Here is a 22,171-nt window from a genome sequence, read left to right as displayed (position 1 = left end):
GATTAGGGCCTCCCAAGACAAGATAAGACCTGGATAGGCTAGAGCTATAACCCATCAAGATATTGGGCAAAATGAGGACAAAAAGAAAAGAAAAAAGCCTAGGTTAGGCTCTTGGAAAATGCTCTGCGCCGTCTCTGAATGTAGCTGCCATCTGTGGTATGCTAGGCATTGGTGGCTGAGTTTGTCCACCCTGGTGTTTAAATATCCAATTAGGTGGTTCACATTAAAAGAAGCTTTTGACATTCCACCACTTTAGGAGGTGGTGCCTCCTGGCACAGGACTCAGACCCCACCCCACCCTGCTTATTGCAGAATTATATGGTGGTGGTGTCCATAATCACCTATTCCAGCTTTCCTCAGAAGGGTTGGTGGAACACCTTCAACATCAAGTGAATTGCCCACAACTCCAACTGATTGATGTGGAGTTGAGCCCCCATCACAGGCCAGAGTCCTCTGATTTTCACTTCTCACAGAAGACCTCCCCAGCGCGGAAGTGATGCATTCATCACCACTGTCAATACTGGGTGGGGTAAGGAACAGGGTATGTTAATGATCGATTGCGCAAAGCAGCCAGCTTGGCAGGTTTCACTCCTCCGACACCTGGATACAGTCTGACAGATTCCCCTGGTGCTATGTCCACTGGGATTGAAATCATAAAACAGAGCCAGCATACACAATCTGACATTCTTCACCAGCAAGATGCAGTAGGCCAACAATCCCACCACCCTCAGAGTCATTCACACTGACATCCAGGGCAGAGGCTGAACCATCAAGATCACAGGTCAAATATCCAGGACTTTCTGTGGGAAAAGAACAAAACTGTACCGTGCCCTGAATGGGACTCATAAATGGGAGCATTTGCAAAGGAGTCAAGTTTGACTTTGACACATTGATAGTAAAACTTAATGATTCTAGAAGGTTTACAGTCCTCTGGAGGTGGTGGACAACTGCCTGGAGTGAGACTGCCTTCTTCAGCCAGTCATCATGGTTAGCCGAACACTGGGACTCATGACCTTCATAGATGTGCTGCGACCACACCATCACTTTTGTGAACACACAAAGGGCAATGATGAGGTCAAAAGTGAGTACTGCAACTTAAAAAGCTCCTGGCCGGGGTCCAGGGCAGACAGGACCTGGTCTAGATTGAGCATCTTGAATGTGTCCTTCACAGGAAGATGCTGAGAGGGAACAGATTTAAAATAGAACACAGGCATTTATCCTTTTTCGGCACAAGCAAGTAGTGGGAATAACACTGAGCTGTAGACGTGATATTGCATCAGCATGCATGAGTGGTGCTTATATGCAGGTCCTTGTCACTAGTGGAGCCAGACAATGCCATCTATAGGTGCACCGGAGTACTGCTTTAATGTATGTTGTTCAGTCTGACCCCAGGGGTAATATTTACAAAGTGAGGAATCTGCGATTAGAAATATCCTTCAGAAAAGCATTGGCCAAGCTAGTGTGCCTGTGTTTCATGTGTTATGGATACATTCTAGTTTCTGATTCTATGTTCAGTATTTGTGCCTTTATGGCAATCAATGAACTCTAAAAAATATATATATATATTTTACAGCGTTTTATTTAGCGCAAACTAGACCCGAATCTGGTATCAGAGCGCTTTACATAGCACCAGTTGCATTACATTAGAACACATTCATTTTATTGTTAGGCACGGGGAGATAAAGTGATTTGCCCAGAATCACAGGACGTTCAGCCTCATTTCAGAAACTCAAACCCAGTTCCCCAGATTATGCCAACTTTTCTTTATAGCTTTTATTAAGAATTCTATAATAAACCCTTTAAACTTATTTTTTATCTACATCTTATTTATTGAGTGGTCCCAGGTTCTATTTGGTTTCTACTCTGCTATTTAGTAGGTTTATTGTTGCAGAGGATGGAGTCTCTTGCTGCTAGATGAACTGAATCACAGAGTCAACTGTCTCTGGTAAAAATCAGGGTGTATAGATTATTGAGGGTCAGTAAGTTATTGTGGTTTGGCTACCACTAAATTTGGTAGCACACAATAAGAGCACCTCCTCTTCAAAAGAACGCAGAAGGGTTTTCTGTGATTTTTTGAGTCTTTAATGCCTGGTCGGAGGGATAAAATATTTTTGGGGAATCTTGCCAAACTTCTGATGTTGGATCTTCCCTGGAAGTAAGTAGCTGTATTGGCTGGTGGAGGAGTGTGGCTCACTGATTAGAGCAGCAGACCCTGATGCAGAGGTCTGGCCTGGGACCAGGGTTCAATTCCCAACGCGGCAGGGTCCTGAGCCCAAAAATGTCCACGGACTTGATAATTCTCGCCTCGGTGCCTATTCTAATCATGGGGTCCCACGCTGCAACTCTGGGCAATAGCTTGCTTAATCTCCACTACAGCAGCCCACCCGCCGCGGGATGCCTGGCTTTCACCTTGGGGATGCCCAGTAGGGGTTATATCACAGGGAAAAAGCCAGTACGGGTTCCCAAGGCAAGCGCCTTGATGCCTTCGGGTGATACGTGCGCTATATAAGTCGCAATACATTTAAATTTACATTTGGCTGTGCATTTCTGAACAATACTCGAGTATAAGCATGAATAAGGAGAAATTGTGTTTGTGAATGTGCATTGAAGTATGAGATTCTTGTGATGGATCTCGGTCTTTGAATTTAGTTTTTGGGTATGCAATGCTGATTGTGGGCTCAATTGGTGGACTGATTACTGTTGTGTTGATGTATTATTCATATTTGTCATCACATTTAAAGTTTTATTTATTGATTAAATTGAATTGAGGTGGTTATTGGATTCATCGTACGTCCAAGATCTCAAGATGTTGATTTGTCTGTCAGAGTGGTGTGTATAGCTAACAAATTTATTTTCCAAGTTATGCGTTTAATATTGATTAGTGTAACTTGTGCACTGACTAATGACTGCTGGACCAAAGTCTACCTAGTGTGAATAGAGGTTTAAATAGTCACAGTTTCTTATCCTTACTATGGGCATTAATTAAAAGGGTTCTTTTTTCTGTACTTGACTTTTCTTTCCTTTCTAGGGCAAACAGACAACACGTTATTTGATTTAAGGGAGGCTATGAAATAGTTTTCCTGTTTCAGGGCTAAGTCATGCTGTTATTGGTTACACAGCCATGGAGTCATGCTAGGATTGGTGATACATCATCACAAAGAAGTGCTCTGATTGGTTTGTTACTGATAAAGCTGTGCTGTATTAGGTTGACCTTTGACAGCCACGCAGTAATTTGTCACAGTTCGCTAATCTGCTTGTTTTGGTTTTGAAGCGTTTTTTTTAGTTTTAGTTTGTAGTGTATTTTTTTCTGAGAAAAAACAAGGGGGATTATAGTAACAAAGCCTAAATGATCGGAGATGCCTAGAGAGGGTCAGAAAATGCCAGCTGAAGGAACACCAGCCTATGAAATGATGAAGGAGATTGGGTGCTAAACGTATACCTGGATTTCGGAATGGAATAAATATACTGCCCATGATGAAGTTCTACATTTTCCACTAAAGGGTACCTTTACTGTTAAGAAGTTCGATTTTTTTAGACATTCTATGTATGATATGAACCAGGTGCCCAGACCTACACAGTTTGAGGCGCTTAATAAATGAGATCGCATGACTAATGAGAAGGAGATAAAGAAAGTTTCTAAAGAGATAAAGAGTTCATTCAGACATTGGCTTGAGAGCCATCCGGGTAGACAAGAAGAGTTAGAAGGAGAGTATGATTGAATGTGTGAAAACATTCCCCGGTATAGTTACCGATGAAGAAGCGCAGGGTAAAGATAAAATAAACAGGAAGGATGAACAGGATGAAGAGACAGATGAGGATTATAAATTTATCAGTGAGATTTTGAATTTTAGATCTCCTCCATATACAGTCAGATGAGCAAACACAAGCCATACTACTTTAGGGGTTAGGGCGGGTGCTGGTGGAGATAGTACCATTGTGCAGACTGCTAATGGAGTGGTACAGAGTGCCCCAGCAGAGATTTAAGTAATAGCGGCAGTGACTAGTACAAGTGGAAATGTGATGTCAGAATACAGACACAGGTTATGCCTGTGAGGGCAGTGATGGTAGAGCCACAATCTAAAGAAGTTAGTATTGGAATTCTAAAAACTAAATTTGGCGAAATGATGCAAGAGAATGTAGATATGAACAGATTATTGACTTACAATTCTAATTTAATGAGGTATTTGTTAAAAGAAGGTGCTGGGTGTCCAAATGAAGCACATGACAAATTCTAAGGAGAACTAGCTGATGAATGAGAGATTGATATCAGCAAAATGAAAAATATAAAACGGATTTCTAAAATGAAATCTGCTTGATTACTTTAAGGGCTCATATCAATGATTTGAATGAGAAAACATAGGACTGGAGAGATTTAAAGAAATATCGAGAAATATGATAGAAATAGGTGACAAATAAAAAGAGAATGAAGGGGTTGATGGGTCAACCAGAATGTTGCAAGTGATTCTGAGATTTTGGAGATTCCTCCTCATGAAGGTAATTTTATGCATGTCAAGGGCTGATTTGCATGTATTAAGCATCATTTCCTAAAGCTGAGAGAGGACCCTGCAAAGCTGTATAATGATATACACAATTTGCCGCATATTTCTCTGATGCTATGAACTACTTTGAATTAGTTCTTTAAAATTGTGGTCCCTGAAAATTTGTGGTTAGAATGTAAGGTTGTTGCTAGATGACTGACACAAGAGCCAGCTAGACTTGGTCTTAATAATGCTTCAGCTAAAGAGGTAGCAAACAAATGTAAATAGGTAACTGAATATTTGAAAAACATTGTTGCTGAAACAATTTTAATTGGCCTAGTATTTTGGTTCCATGGCTATCTTAGAAGCAGAGACCTGAAGGTACAGGCAGAGGCAGTACCTTGATGCAAGTGTGATTATATGTTGGCACCAGGTGCCAGATACGCATGACCCCTGAACAACCCGAATTTAGGGTATAATCCACTGACGGAGGTTAGACCCAGGTGAGAGCCTTAGGCCTCATTTATGCACATGGAATGAATGTGTAGTTTATAAGTAATGATAAAAATACAGCCCTAAAGAAGGCCATAGATCCAAGTGGACTCATTGTGTGGACCGAAACAATTTAGCAGTTTGAAATGTCAAGGTGAATTGAGTAGTAGAATCTCAATCATACTCTTGTAATATATTTTTTAATCATACCCTCAGTACCCTACAAATAAAGAATCCTTCAATGGGTATACTATGTGGTATTTTTAAATCTTTCACTCAATTTCCCATCTAGATCCCTGCCTTATCTAGTCACATTTTATCTAAGTATTCCCAACAACCTTCCTTGGGCCCAGTCTGAACTGGTGGTATCCCCCTACCAGGGTGTGAATAGGCGCCGATGATGAAGCATGTCACGATAAAGTGAGTGAGGCATCTATTCCAATATCTATTGATACCCCTGGAAGAAAGTAAAGTAGTGGCTTCTTTTGAGCCTGCCCCTTTGCCCAGTTGATCCTATGTGAGATATAAAGACTTTGAGAACCACACAGGAGCCGAAGGAGTCAGTCTATTAGTTTTATGAACTATTGATGCATATTTAAAAGAAAAATAGTTGAGGTAGAAATCCAGAGAAAATCGGAGTTAGTGTTTTTTTCTGTTTTGTGAATGGATTGTGGACAGAGATTAGTAATCATATTCAGCAGAGTGAATTGTGTTGGCCGATGAAGGGCTAGATGAAAGTTAATGGTGGTAAAAAATAGACAACTTTGAGGCAAAGCAGCAGACGCTAATGGAACAAATTATGATTTCTCAAATGAGACAGTTTGAGAAAGTGTTGCAGAATAAAATAGGTCCAAATATGACTTTTGAGCAAATTGAATGAAGCAGGTAATGCAAGGTGGTAACGGTGATGGGATGTTGAGATTTTGAAAAATATTACAGCGTGTCATTTCTGTGGGAGAATGGGGTATTGCAAAAGGGAGTGTCAACAGAATCCCAATAGGATTAGGCAAAATCAGAACACATTTCACAGATGCAGAGAAATAACATGATGACACATATGCAGAACTCAGAGCAGAATGTGCAAAATCAGAAATCATTTTGAGTTCCCACGCCAACAGCTACAGTAATACAGAAAAACACGATAAATCAAATGCCATATAATGCAGGGTATCAATATGATACGATAATTTTGAATGAAGAAATTGCAGGTACTAGTTAACAATGACAGTGCCTGAGGAGGTAGGAGGGTTGCTTGCTTGGACCAGTCCTGGAGCTAGGCCAAAGAGGCCCCTATATTAACAGAGAAGTAAATGGCCATCCCATTGTACTTTTTGATTTACACAGGGCTACCTGTTTCATTCTGCATAGGTTCCAAACCTTCCCCTCTAGGGAAGAGAAGTCCAAGTTGTATGGATCAGTAATAAACAAATTGTTAATCCGGTTACATTAGACGCCTAATTACGATGTTGGGCGGACTTAAGTCCACTCAACACTGTTTCGGTCCTTGGGCCGACCGACCTCTGGTTAGCGGTCCCGACCGCCTATTTAGGATGTGATTGAACACTGTTCAATTGCATCCTATTTCCCTATGGGAGCATGCATTACGGCCGTAAACCGGCCATAATATGTGCTCCCATAGGGAAATGGTAGGTGCTGTTCAACCCTGCAACCGTCTGCCACGGGGTTCAGGGATCAACAAGGGGGCACCATAGGTGCACCTTCGGCCTTGAACCAAAGGCTGCACACAAGGGGGCCCCGCTGGGGACCCTCAAGCATGCTTTCCGACAAGGTTTCTATGTTGGACAGGACGGTATGGAAACCATGTAACATAATTCCAAGAGCAGAAATGCCCACCCTTTAGGATTACCAGCCATTTCCGACCTGCTGACTGGCTCCTTGAGTACAATGGAAGCCAGCCCGGATGACTGACCGGTTTAGTTTCCAACTGCCAGCATTGTAATGCAACTGTCGGAAAGCAAGCTGAGGAGCCGATTACGATGCGACCCGGAAGGCTCTGACCATCGGTCAGAGCATTACGGGCTGCATTGTAATCGCCCCCAGATGTTCTGGTTAAAATTGGCCAGGTGAAGGATAAACATCAGTTTGTATTATGTGATTCAACTCCTGTGAATCTACTTATAAGAGGAACTGCATGATTTATTGTACACCAGATGCTGTCACAATTGAAACACACGATGAGGACATGTTTGATACAAAAAGAGCTTACCTCAGGATTTATGACTTACTGTCCGAGAAGTGGTATGGGATTACACTGGTAAAGAGATTACATTAATTGAAAGAGTCAAACCAGTCAATATTAGGATCTGAGCTATTCTAGTCTAAGAGGAGCCAATTTTCATCACATGGCCTTTTATAATGGCTGTATCTTGTACCTTACACCTCGAGCATTAAATAAGGTATTCCCCTCTGTATCTAGGAATTCTCAAAATGTGCTGAAGAAAGGGGGTAGGGGGGAACTTTCACATGTTTTGATCCTCATATTGGTTAGAGATATTTTAGAGAGGGGTGTTTCAGGTAGTAGGAAAGGGAATCTGGGTGGAAATCCTTCCCTCTCCCAGGGTAGCACTTGGAGTTTGAGAAATCAGAACATTTTGGCAATGAACACTTTATATTTATAGTGATGTTAGTCGCCATCATATTACCTGTCATTTGAAATCCTCAGTCGCCTCAGGGGTGGATGAGTGTAAGAGGTTAGTCAGAGGGAAGCCTGGTACCATGCAAGAGTTAATTGCATGGCTGAAAATAGAAGGAAATGGGCATCTTGGGCCTGCCAAGTATAGTGTTTAAGAGGTAGGGATAATTATAGTTATCTTATGATAACCTTTCAAAGAAGGTTGTGCACCGTCACTTTTTGGATGAAATACACTTTTAGTAAATAGGAAAGCTTGTATTTATGTGAGTTTGTTGCATAGGCACCTGAAAGGTGAGAGGCACTAACAAGTATCTCATTGGAATATCGAAATTGTTAGAACTGGCTATTTCTGGTAGGCTAAGGCTGACGCCAAAGCCAGGCAGAAACCACCATTCTAGTCAGGGCAAGGAATTCACACGCCAAGATAACCCCTGCTCACCACCTTGGTAGCTTGGCACAAGCAGTAAGGCTAAACTCGGAGGCAATGTGTAAAGCATTTGCGTCAGCGCACAACAGCAACAACATACTAGGCACACCACAAAAGAGACTCCACACAAGGTTATTATAAAAATAACTTTTGTATTGTAAAAACAAATCAGATAAAATCACACATATACATGGTACCAACCGGCACGGGTAATATTCACATGGGATTATTTACAAGACAGGGCCACATAGGCCACTGTCAGATCAGATATAGTACTTCTAGAATAAGAAATAATAAACATAAAATGGTAATCACAAAGATCACAACCAGTATCCACTGGTAACAGGAACCAGGACCTTACTAGGACCACCTGTACTAGAAAGGACAACCACCTAAGAATAAACACATTTAGGGGTATAAACCAGAACACCTTACCCATGATGCATAAAATACATTCAGAGGAGTCATAAAGAGAAACACATGATGCCATAAGCATTCAGAGGTGTTAAGAATAAAGCACATGATGCAATAAAATACATTCAGGGGTGCAGCGCAAGAAGACACATGATGACTAAGCATTCAGAGGTGTTAAGAATAAAGCACATGATGCAATAAAATACATTCAGGGGTGCCTCGCAAGAAGACACGTGATGACTAAGCATTCAGAGGTGTTAAGAATAAGGCACATGATGCAATAAAATACAATCAGGGGTGCAGCGCAAGAAGACACATGATGACTAAGCATTCAGAGGTGCAGCGCATGGAAAGAAAGACACATAATGCATAAACCTACACATTCAGAGGTGCCAGAACATAAGTCAATAGCGCAAAAACACACAGTAGGCAATTACTATTAAAAACATAGGAATCACATTGCGCATAACTTACATAAGCCACCACCTGTGGCAGTCCCTAGGCCAACTGGCCTTGTTGGGGCTCAGATGCCCTGTGTCCAATGTCAGGGCACGCTGCCATGCAGCGCCAGTCCACAAGTACACAAGCCTAAACGTGGCAGCTGCCCACAAAGTGCTGGGCAGCTGGGGAATCACAAACTGTGGCAGGGGCTCTGGAATAAAGGGTTGCCCCTTGAGCACAAACTGCGCCACATTGAGCCACACAGGCTCTGAAACTACTGTGCACCCAGCGTTGGAGCCTCTCAGGGCTCTAAATACAATGGTGCCCCCATGAGCCTCTCCTGGGCTCTCTATCGCGTTGGGGCGGCCCACTGGCAGACGGGGCCACCCTGACTCTCCCTTCACGGTGGAGTCCCCTATGGGGGACTCTAACTTCACCAAATGCCCCTCAGAGCCTCTCATGGCTCAAAATACAAAATGGGCGGGGAGCCTCTCCGGGCTCCGTGCACGTTGGGGCGACCCACTGCCAACCGGGGCCGCCCTTGAAGCCTTCATGGCTTCCTACTAGCACTAGGCGCGAGCTCGCGCCACTGGGGGAGGGGCGGACACCGACCATGTGTCCCGGCGCCCCTCCATTCTCCTCTGCCTCACTCTGCCCGGCCCCAGCCCAGACTCACCGGAACTCAGGGGCGGGCTCCTCCGGGCGGCGGCTCTTCTTCGCTGGCGGTGGGGGCAGGCCCGACAATGTGCCTCGCGTCTCCTCCGCAAGTCTCCGCCTGCCGCCCCTCTCCTCTCTTCTCCTCTCCGCGGCGGGGGCAGGCACCGACAATGTGCCTCGCGCCCCCTCCGCTACCGCTCCGCTCCGCTTCTCCAGGGCTCCCTCAGCAATGGGAGCCCTACACCGGCGCCACCAGCCGCCATCTCCTGGGCGCCTTCTTCCTGCGGCGTCCTCTCCTCTCTCCCGCTGCGGGGCGGGACTTCCGGCCGGCCGCGCTGCAATTGGCCGGCCGGCCGAGCACTTCTGGGTCGTCGCGGGGAGCACAGCGGCCCGTTTCCAGACAGGCAGGCGGGCAGAGATTTTCCCGAGGAGTGGGCTCCCTCATGGAAAGTAAAGTTGCGGCAAAGTCCCTGGCAGGGTAGGCACCTGCCAGAGGGCACATAAATCAAATATAAGCGAGACGGGCACTCGCATGCCAATATAATAAAACCACGAACAACATCGCAGGGTAGGCACCTGCCAAGTCTCACGCATCGGGTGTGAGGCGCCAAAAAATGCTCGTAATTCAGATAAAGCGCCCACGAGGCACTGGGGGGGCCTGGCAATCACCCAAAAAGGCCCCCAGCAAGGATCCCCACAGCAAGGAGGGTCCCAGCAGCTCAGGAAGTCCAGAGAGGGAGCACATAGCCCCCAGCAGGAAATGACCCCTACAGCAAGAAGGGTCCAAAGAAATGCAGCAGACAGGGGGACAGCCAGGAAGAGTCCCCCCCAGCAGTCCATCAAATGTCCAGGAGCTGGGCAGGGCCCAGGGATACCCCTGAGCCCCAGCAGCAGCATGCCCCTGGCAGATTCAAGTTAGAAACAAGAACATTTTGGAAGGGGACACAGCCCCTTCTTATACACAGAAAAGTCTTTGAAGTCCTTTGAAGCAGGCAGTGTGAGAACCAGCCAGAACTGGTCAGAGGGAAGTCACTTCAGTATCAGGGACAGAGGTGACAGTCGCCCAGAGGGAGGTGGAGCCAGCTTTGTAGTTAGGCAGGCACAGCCCTTCACTATCAGGTGCCATCTCCTCCCATTTCCCTGGCAGCAGATGCTGCCTTTCATCCATGGGCTGACTTCAGACAACCTCCTGGGCTCTCCAGCCCCTGTCATCGTCAAACCAGACAGTCAATCCACAAGCAGGCCCAGGCACTCTGGGCCAGGCTCACCAGCCAATCACACGCCAGCACCAACTTACACAAATATGCCAACTTCCAAAAATAGTACTTCTAGACTAGACACAGTCATGCCGCATATATCATTTTGCAGCATTCATTCTCACGAGTTCATACATACCAAACTCGCCCCTGCACTCCCCACACATCAGGAACTACCATGGGCATACATGTTCCCCATTCATTCCTATGGGAGGGCAGGTCACTCACCATACATACACAAAGAGCTCCAGCACTTTACACTGTACCACAGTGAAAAAGTGCGTAGAGGCCTAAAATCACCAACACCAGGTTCCATAAACAGGCTAGGAAAAAGCAAAAAGTCTAGGGGTGAACCTGCCCAACGGGCCGGGTCCAACAGAAATGTATATAAAAGCGGTCGCAAGCCATAGTAAGTCATTGAAAGTCTTTTGGATAGGATGTGTTTTTTTGTTTTGTCAACCAGCCAATATTCTGCTTTGTAATGAAATTACCTTCTCTGGAATGCATAATAAACATCAATGAATAGATATTAAAAAAAAAAAAGATCATCCTCATGTCATGGAATGCGTTGACAGCTATGACACGTAATGATAGATTTGTAAATGTAAATGTAAATGTATGTATACTTGTAAAGCGCACTATCACCTTTCAGGCATCCTGGCACTGTATACCGCTGTGGAACCCTTCCTGGCTTACCCTGTGAGATGCCCCTTACTGGGCACCCCCAAGGTGAAGCCAGGCATCCCAGCGCTTTCGGAGCTGTTGTGGAGATTAAGCAAGCTATTGCCAAGAGTTGCAGAGTGGGACCCATGATTAGACTAGGCACCGAGGCAAGAATTATCGAGTCCGTGGACATTGAGCCCAAGACCCTGCCGCGTCGGGAATTGAACCCTGGTCCTGGGTCAGACCTCTGCATCAGGGTCTGCCGCTTCTAACCAGTGAGCCACACTTCTCCATTGATATATCATGTTCAAGGTAGTGAACACAATCCTAAGTATTTCCTCTGATGTAAAAGTAAATAATACCTCAGTCATGAAATTCTTTCACTACTTTGAAAAAGAAAGAAATATTGCCTTTCCACTTACCAATTGCTACTTTGAAATTGCTGTTCATACTAGTGCATTCAGCGGTAGTCAGGACGAATAGGGTATTCAGAATAACACCACTGCAAAACTCTTTGCCACCTGAGTCAACTAACAGAACCTTAAAAAGAAAACATACATTGTCCTTAACTACGAAAAGAATGTTAACAATGGTAAAAGTACATTTACACTGTAAGAGTTTTTCAAAATTACAGACAGACTCGGACTTGCTGGGTTTTCAAAGTAGGCTGGCAGGTTGGGGGCCCTTTTTAGGGTTCGCCTGCACAGCTCTTGTGCTGTGCTGAGAAATCTATGGTTTTTAATATAAACTTAAAAGGCACTTACATTTCGCATCCTCTCTTCTCTGGCTTCTTATTGATTCCTGTGCATGACACTTACCTTTCCTCCATTTCTATTGGCAGTAGCATATTTTCCTGCATTTACAATGCTTGTTCCTCGTCTGCTTCTTTTATCAGTTTCCTGCTGCTGAAATACTGTTAACATCTGCTTTAGTGGAACTATATTTTCATAAAGTTTTGCTTTTTACTATTGCAGCATATTTATATAACAATTTATCACCTTGCATAGAATCACAAGATGTTGCGCAGCACCACAGAGACTCAAACTGGGATCCCCAGCTCTTAAGTCAGTAGCTCTGGTTACAGCGCCACATCCTTTCCACTCCCATGTTAACTGTTAGGGAGCGCTTTCCTTCTCCCGGACGATGATTGATGAAAAATCCCTTTATTAATTAAATTGGGGAAACCTATGCATTGCCAATGCTTGTTTATTTATGGTAGGTGCCGGTTTTTCAGCTGTAGGCCAGAGTAGCCGTGTTTCCTCCCTGCAGTGCTTCAGCACTTTACAAAACAAACAATGCCAAATAAATGGCTTTCAAGAGTGCTGATCAGAACACACTTGTTTCAAACCCACTTCTTTGTGCATTTGTTCGTTTCTGCTTGTTTTTGCATTTGTCTGGGTTCTGTCTTCTACAGGGTTATCACAGCAGCACTGACATTCAGGGCCAAGGGAGTGAGGGTCTGCTGATCTGTGGCTCAGAGGGTTCAGTTCATGCAGGCCTCACATAACTAAATGTTCATGTTTTAAGGTCTGACTTCAGCCAAGAGATTTAGACTTTCCTAAAATTATATGTATAATATGGTTACTTGCAGGGACTTTCAGCCAGCCCTCTCAATCCATTCTTTCGTATTGTGGAATTCAAATTTTTCTTCTGTACACTAGATTATACAGCACAAAGGGTCTGCCCACTTCAAACATTGGCTAATTTCACTGTGAATGACAGCATTCTGTTCTTTCACATGGAGCACATTCACACACAAAACAGTACCCTTCAGTGCCAGGGACTACTCTGAATGACAATGTATGATTTTTGTGACCAAAGCATATTTTGGCATTTTGCCAATGTTCCTATTTTGATTGCCGAGTACCCAGCAGCTTCCCAAAAATAACCTTTTACAAAAACAGTGACAAAACAAAACAAGGGTTGCAAACTCAAAAAAGTGGCACATAACAACAGACCTATTGGCTTTGCAAATGTTTGTTTTATAATTGCATGTATTTGAGAGACAAGTGTCAGGTGGCATAGCTATTATTAGTGTAGCAGGTGCAGTGGTACTAGGGCTCACTGCACCACACCAAGGTATAGCTGTTGTTTAGCATTCAAGGGGCGAGGGCTGTGTCCCCATGATCCTTTGATATATGAGTGCCCATTGTACCCTTGAAGTAGTACTGTCGATGGTGAATCAAGTCTTTCATTAAGGCACAGCAGAGTAATGTTACTTTATGACCCTCAAAAGCCGTAGTATGGGGTCTGAATTGAATTGAATGCACTAGAAGCAGCATTCTGGAGAAGGCAGATAATTTGAAGGCGGAAAACCCTACTTGAGGAGAAACCACAATTCTTGTCAGGGTGAAACGCAAGCAAACTCTAAATTGACTTGTGCTCAAACCTCTGGTAGCTTGGCAGAAAAATCAGTCAGGCTTAACTTTGAGGCAATGTGTATAGTATTTATGTTGCACACAAACAATAATAAAGTGAAAGCACGTAATAAATCCCATAGCAATTTGTTGTAACTTAGTCCAGACGTGTAGAGGATCTTTAGATGTTTATTTGTAGATAGTTACAAGTCATCCAGTTAAATCCAATACAAGACATAACCAGGAGCAGCCACCATACTGCTCAGCCCTTCTCAACTGACATCTCTAGCTCCCAACATTCTTTAACACATCATTGGATGAACATTCCACTGGCAGAGCAAGAGATTGCATGAATAACATCAAAGCCAGGATATAACATATCCCCTTTCCTTCCATATAAAAACAATAAAGAAAGAGAAGAGAGAGAAAACCAAGATAGAGGAAAGACAAAGAGTCAATCAGAAACATTGCAAACCATGAGAGAAAAGAGAAATCAAAATAAGATGCGAAAATAAAAGTGAAGACAACAGAGAAGAAAGACAATAGGTGGGAATGCCATCCTCCCTTCTACCACAACAACAGAAACGAAAACAGAAAACACCAACGATTACCCCAAATTATACTTGCCTGCCAGGCATGTATCAAAAGAGACAAGTCATACCAGACACAAACAAAGAGTAGGAGAAGAAAACTTCCATTGAACAAAAGAACACCACAGTAAGAGAAAAGGGAAGAAGAACACAGAAGAAAAGAAACCAGAATCCACAGATGACACCAATAAAAGATATCAAAAGGAAAACTAGGCTGTAACAGGAAATAGTGAGACAATTAAAATAAATCACTCATACTTCCCATAAATTAAAATCTCAATATAATAAATGATGAATGTTGAATACCAATTGAAAGCTGTAAACAAAACACATTAAATTTGAGAAAATCACCAATTGGTATTCAGACCAAATACCCTGTGAAGGTAATATTGTAATAAACAGGTGGTGAATGGGTGCACACTGTGCACTGAACTGATGAGATCAAACCCAATAAACACACCACGTTAAAATATTGTGCACTGTTGTGAAGGGACTAAAACCCAAACGACACACCCTAAGTAGGGTAAAAACATAAAATTGTTGTGAACTGTTTAGAAGGAAATACCCTGGAGGTCATTTCCTGTGCACTAAACAGATGGGACTGTAACCCATGTGACACCCATGTGGAGGCAAAAATGTTGTGCACCGTAGAGGTGGGACTGAAACCCAAATAACCCAAGTGCGAAAACAAGGGATAAAAATGTTATGCACCGTAGTGATGGGACTGTAACCTATGACACACCTACTGTAGAGGCAAAATGTTGTGCATCATAAAGGTGGGACTGAAACCCAAAAACCGACATATAAATGCAAAAGGGACTGACATCCTTGCATACCTCGCCAAAGGAAAGCAGACTAGAGTTGTGCACAAAATGGGGAACACCCTGTGTAGGGACCATGTGAAGTACAGCTAAACCCTGTAAGGAACACCAAACATCCCAAATTTAAGGGTAACTTATTGTGTGGAAATGTGTAAGCTGAAACATTGTAAAACTGTAATAGAAATAAGAAATTCAAAATGTCCATACATACAGTGAAGCATTGACTGAAACACTATAAACTGTACATAAATAAAACATCCAAAACAAATGTGAAAAATAGTCACTAGATGGCAGCATAGCACAGCACAATGAATACTGAAATGAATGAAAACAAGGGGGCATATTATCAAGCCTGTGCGCTAAAATTATCGCCGCTTTATCGGCCGAAAACGGCCGATAAAGCGGCGATAATGGGCTTGATAATATGCTCTATGGAATTCCAATCGAAGCACATGTTAGATGTGAAGACATCTAACATGGGCTTCGATTGGAATTCCACAGAGCATATTATCAAGCCCATTATCGCCGCTTTATCGGCCGTTTTCGGCCGATAAAGCGGCGATAATTTTAGCGCACAGGCTTGATAATATGCCCCAACATTTTACAAATTAGAGCAATCCTAGACTGCACTCGAGAGAAAAAGTACTCGATAAGCTTTCCAAGTGTGTATAGCCCATTCTATTACGCCAAACACTATGGCATTTGGCGTAATAGATTTTCAAAAGTTCTTCCGAGGGTGGCTTGCCAAGCTTCCTCGAAAAAGCAATCAAAGCAGTGGTAGCTCGTAAAAACAATAATTTTCTACTGCAAATAGACTGCCTCCAGGATAATTTACTATCAATTAAGATACCCAGATATGGGTAAGTGTTGGTACAATCCAGCTTTGCGTTGGCAATTACAATCGGTTTAGGCTTCTTCAACCGCTTGCCCAGGTGCATAACAAATGTCTTTTTAATATTAACCAGGAGGTCCAAGGATGACATAAACTTACAATAGTTATTAGGAAGTGACTGCAACTGATTGGCGGTCCTAGCCAATAACACAGAGTCATCTGCATATAATAATGCAGGATTTGGGCGATGACCAATTGTTGGGAGGTCCTGGCTCCCTTCCAGCATTGCCGGTGTAAAGGTTAAAAAAGAAGGGAGCCAGCACACAGCCCTGCCTAACCCCCCTAGTGACGGCAAATGATGTTGTAAGCTCGCCATGGACCCCATATCTCAACCTCGCCGTGGCGTCCGAGTACAGTTCACGGAGAAATGTAATCAGAGGCTGGTCAACGCCCAAATCTGTTAGAATAGACCACAATGTTGAGTGGGAGACGCAATCGAATGCTGCAGAAAGATCTACATAAACTAAATGCAGATTACCGTTTTCTGCCCCCACATATTTTCCTATAAATAGAAAAAGATTTAACGCCTGTTCTACAGTGCCCAGGCCCTCCCGAAACCCATATTGCAGGTCGGTCATGATATTATTTGTCTCGGCCCAGTCGTGTAAACGCTCGAGAACCAACAGACCTGCCACTTTGCCAAGGGAATCAAGGAGGGATATGGGCCTATAGCAGGCAGGATCATTACGATCACCCTTTTTGAAGATGGGGAGTAACGTGGACATTGACCATGAGTCGATTAGCCCAAATGTCGTAACAGCCTCAAAAACCTGGGTCAAAATCGGTGACCAAAGCTCCTGGTGATGGATAAAAATGTCCAACGGTACCCCGTCCGGGCCGGGGGCTTTGCCAGGTTTTGAGGCTGACAAGGCAGCATTGACTTCGTTGTGGTCAAAAACCAGTTGGATAGGGAATACTTTAGGTGCAGGAAGAGCAGCCACCCTAGCCTGCCCATAATCAGTTGGTATTAAAGTTCCCCCTGAGAAAATTTTTGAAAAGTGCGTGACCCAGTTCTCCGCAGGAACTTCTACTTCTATACTTGGTGCAGAGATGGAATCTGAGGGAAAAGGAGATTTAATTACACGCCAAAATGCAGAGCTATCGTTGGCGCAACAGCTTTCATGGAGTTGTTCCCATAGGTCCTGTTTTATTTCACGCCTACGATTTTTTATGGCCAGGTTATATTCTTTTCTTAATTTTCTCACCAAAAGTACATCCCTTTAAGGGTTATGTAGGGCCTCCTTCAGTGACGAAAGAGCCCTACGACATTGGGGGTTAAACCAGCCGTTCTTATGGGAGGGATTACGTTTTTGCTTACGAAATAATTCTTCTCTAATTATTTTGATAATCTCTGCAAAGCTGGTCAGGACCGAGTCCAAAGGGGACTGTAAATCTAAGCAATTTTTCGACTGGGGGAGGGCTTATTTGATTTTCTTTGATGACAGATCATTGGGTCAACTCTTGACCATTTAACCATGTAACCGTTCTCCTTGGCTAACCTATCCTAGGTTGGCGGAAAGTGTCTGGGATAGTGACAATAAAACTGATCGAATAATGATCACTAAATATATCTGTGCCTGTCACAAAATTTGACAAGTGAGGTTGGGAATTGTTGGTACTTAAGATAAAATCAATAACACTTGACAATCCTCTCCAGTGGAAAGTGGGAGAAAATTCCACAAGGGGGGCTACCAACTTGTTAACAGAGCCCAAATCTAGCGAAAATAAAAGTTCATTAAGACTGTTCCCTTGAATGGAATGGGTAAAATGGGTTATGGGACTCCCACTTTCGTCTATAATACTGCACTTAGTTGAATCATAGCTTGCACACAGGGGAATATTTAAATCGCCACCCCAAATCAGGTTAAAAGAAGTTTTTGAAAATTTTCCCTGTTACTCCAATAAGAAATGTGACAATTCTTTTACGACATTAAGGAAATCAGATAAAGACAAATTATTATAAAAATTAGCCAACAAATATGTAGGCCCATTGGACACAATACGTTTTAAGATTTGGTAATTCACAGCTAGTATCATTGCTGAAATATCCTTTAATGGAAGATCGTAAGATAGATATGTGATTAAACCTCCTTTAGGTCTACCAGAGATGGAGGGACAGGCACTAGAGTAAAACGTTTTGTATCCCTGAATATGAATGGGAGAGGTCAGCCAGGTTTCCTGAAGACAGACTACAGAATGTTGACGAATTATTTCTGCCCAGGAAACCAAGTCGACTTTTGTGCGTAACCCTGCTATATTCCAGTAAATAATATCTAATGATAGCTCATGGGGTAGTATAATGGTAGAAGGGGAGGAAGGTACAAGAGCTTCCGTTACGGACAGAGGATCAATGATTGGGAAATTATTGGAGGGATTTGGAAGAATCTCCTCCAGTTCAAAGTAATCTGCATCGGAAACTTTAGCGGGGGAAATAATAAGGGGTTTCAGTATATGAGCCACCTTGGTTGGAACCTCTAAGTACCCACCACTGTTATTAATAGGGATTAGGAGGACCTCCTGAGTTGTTTTGAGCTTCTGGGACAATATATCCTCATCCTGAAGTCAGTCCACCCCCTCTAAACTCGATAGGGCTGCAAAGCGGTTAGCGGTAATGATGTTAAACGATGGAGCAAAATTATTCAACGAGTTCATAGGTTTACAGTTGTCTACAAGGGGTCTCGGATAGAAGTAACTTAAAGTTTTGGTGGATATACCTCCCTCGTAGCTGCCACTATACCAATCTCTGATAAAATAGGTAGCCCTATGATCTTTGAAATTTATGATTATAATGTCTCCTTGGATGTCCTTACGGCTTTGACCCAGCCAGGATAACCTCCTCACATTTAAGATTTTACCATCTATGCTTGCTGGTAGGGGCCTATTTATGCTTAACCAGTGCATGACCTTGTTTTTTAGGGCCAGATAACTTTCAAGTTGGCCTGGCTTCCGCTCCGGAACCCCTGTTAGCACTATTACATAGGGTTCTGCTTCCGGCGGAAGATATACATGCAATGCCTTCCCTCTTGAGTTTCCCTGCACAGTAGGCCTTCCCCCAAGTGGATTATCCAGCTTCTGGTCAGGAATATTACTTTGATCTCGCATCTTAGGATCTCTTAGCTTGGGGTTAATGGCGGTAGGATTGAATGGAGGGCCAATGGGAGATTTTAGATTGGGTGCTTTCGTCGACAGAGGTTTTACCTTAGATGGACTTTTGGTTGGGATAGATTTTTCACTAGGGGGGGGGGGTTCTTCAGGGGAAGACTGCTGGTGGTCAATTCGCTAAGAAGCTTCATATTAGAAATAGAAACAGCTTGAACGTCCCTGAGATTGTCTGCTATTAATTTAACCCGTTCTAGGAGAGGGAGCAGTAAAGATCTCATTAACTGCTCTATTTTCCTCATGAGATCTTCATAGGGAAATAAATGCTGGGTATGATCAACAGTTGGCTTTTTACAATTGTCTGTAGGGGGAGGTAAAGTTATAGAGGTTTTGTAATTTTTTGCTTTGGGACCTTTTTGTATTGTTCGTCCGTGCTTCCTTTTGGTTGACAAAGTGGGCGCAGTCTTCATGGTAGTAATAGATTTTACTTTTGTAGGGGGCTGTTCTTCGAAATAACTGTCCGAGGGGGAATCCGTTGCAATATGAATAGCAATGTAATTTGGCACCAAACTTGGGGGAGAATCAGGAAGTTCTTGTAAGAGATGCGGAATACCCAGATCGGTGGTTGTGGCAGAGGCGAGAAGAAGCTCAGGGGTAACAGGTACTGGGGTTAGTTTCTGTGTAAGTCCAGGAGAAGTTCGATTGTGTTGCCATTCAGATGAAATACGCCTTCCTGCCTGGGCTATTTTGGGCTCCACTGCGGAAACTGCCCTGGTGATATAATTATCTACGGTCCCCTTGAAAGAGTTAGAACTCCCCACCCCTGTTGATTTACCGGTCATGCTTGGTTTCATTGATAATAAGGTACACAAAACATACAAAGCATACAGGTCTTCCGGGGAGCAAACAAAGTCTACAGCAAAACTGGAATAAGAATAGAGTTAGAGATTGTCCCAATAGCAGTTCTTACTTTACGGTCTATGAGGTGAATAATGGAGGGCGTAAGTAGGGCGGCCCAGCCCAGCCGCGGGTGTGGTCGCAAGTTTATAGCGCCTCCGGGCGCCAAGGGTGACGTAATCGGCTCCGCAGCAATGCCCCCTGGGAAGGCTAGTCTTCCGCTCGGCAGCCGCTAGGACCAACAGTGCGGCGGCGGGAGGACTAGCGCTGGAGCAGGAGTAGGGGGGCCAGCGAAATTAGCAGGGCAAGTCCAGCCACAGGTAAGATCAGAATTCAAATGCAGAACAGAGTTGTTCACTGCCAGGACATGTAAAAGTCAAAAGTACAAGGCCAACTTTTTGAATACATTGCTCCCTGCCCTATGGGCTGTTTAGGGCCTACCCAAGGCTAGCTTTCTACATATATACACGCTACAGGGGAGAGAAGCACACACAGACAGAGGTATTGCGTGCACAGTACTTTCAGGTGGGCAAGGACTCTTTCATGAATGGAGGGTGGGAACAATGGGTGGAAGACCTGGCGCCCCATGTGCCACAGGCTAGCAACATATATAGGTGCATCATGACAACCTTATCACCTGCAACATCAGGGGGCTGAGGACACCGACCAAATGGTATTGGGTTCGACCCTATCTTGCAGGATGCTCTGTACACATTGCTATATTGCAAAAGAAGCACTTAATGGAATGGAAGGAGGCACAATTGCGAGTTTGCTGGAGAGGCCAACTTTTCTCTACAGCATACTCAGTGAATAAGAGAGGTGTACTCATGAGGGTAGCGATGGGGTGACTTTACAGCTAGAAGGACAGAAGACAGATGTGTATATGTGAGTGGTAAATTAGAAGGTTCTCTGATCCACATATTTGGCCTGTACACCCAAAGGTGGGACAGATCAGGTATCTGCATTCACCGATAGGGCTCTTGGAGTGGACTTTAGATGACCCCCTGGTGGTGGGCAGAGACTTTAATTTCCCAACGGATACAACCCTAGACATATCACATCCACCCTTGCAGGGGGTGGGGGTGCACCGTGTAGTGGAGCACCTGTGGCACTTCCAGGTGAATTGGCACTTTCTAGATGCATGGAGGTAGGCATAGATGATGATCAGTGAATATTCACATTTTCCCATATACACAATTTACACACCAGAATAGATCTGTTGCTTACCTCCCGACACCTTGCCGGTGTGACGCATGACACCAAGTACTTAGCGAAAACATATTTATATCATTGCCCCCTCCTGCTCCCCCTTAAATGGGGTAAGGAGAGAACGCATATGTCCTCTGGAAGCTGAACAGTGCAGCATTTGAGGATGCTGCACTTCACAACACGGTACAGGAAAAACTACCATTTTTTTTTTAAATCAATGCTGGCATGGCCTCCTCGATACTGAGAGAACGAGACGCCTTTAAGGCATACATCAGGGGGATTAGCATTAAGACCACAAGTGGGGTGTGTTCCACTCTACAGACCCAACTAGGCTATATGGAGTGTGAGCTACGATGCCTTGAGATCCAGACGGTGGGAGAGGTGGAGGCGTGTCTGGATCTCATCTGCCTACGGAGAAAGCACACTGAGACAGGCTCACAGCTTGCCCTGCATGATTGCAGAAGGTATTTGGCATGGGCCCATGCTGATGGGGATTGGGTGGGTCTACTGCTTTTGCAATTGTTGCGTGTGGAAGACACCCACAGTACAATTACAGCCAGATGGCCACTGTGTTTACAGAAAAGCTGGCATAGTGGCCGTGTTCTCTGATTATTATCAGCCCCTGTATGATCCAGATGGAGGAGAGCCAATTGAGAGTCTGGCCTCCTTCTTGGCCGATACCTCCTAGAACACGTTGACCGCAGATGATAGTTAACAACTAGAAGGACCTATCATGGAGGGGCGATTAGAAGGGCAATCAAGGAGCTGGCAATGGGAAAGAAATTGGGAAATTATGGCCTTCCTCTAAAATGCTATAAATGTGCAC

The 22,171-nt window shown here is 44.1% G+C and overlaps 1 protein-coding gene across 3 annotated transcripts in view; it reads right to left on the bottom strand.

Annotated features, from left to right (window-relative positions):
- PROZ (protein Z, vitamin K dependent plasma glycoprotein) overlaps nt 1-22,171 on the bottom strand; it is a 263,433-nt gene that overhangs the window by 10,506 nt on the left and 230,756 nt on the right. For all 3 annotated transcript variants that reach the window (XM_086934408.1, XM_086934409.1, XM_086934410.1), the window contains one exon: nt 11,903-12,020. In XM_086934408.1, the coding sequence (XP_086790534.1) occupies nt 11,903-12,020 (118 nt within the window). The remainder of the gene's footprint in view (nt 1-11,902; nt 12,021-22,171) is intronic.

Source organism: Lissotriton vulgaris, chromosome 8 (genome assembly GCF_964263255.1).
Source record: "Lissotriton vulgaris chromosome 8, aLisVul1.2, whole genome shotgun sequence".
Classification (NCBI taxonomy): Eukaryota; Metazoa; Chordata; class Amphibia; order Caudata; family Salamandridae; genus Lissotriton; species Lissotriton vulgaris.
This window is presented reverse-complemented; position numbering and strand designations above follow the sequence as displayed.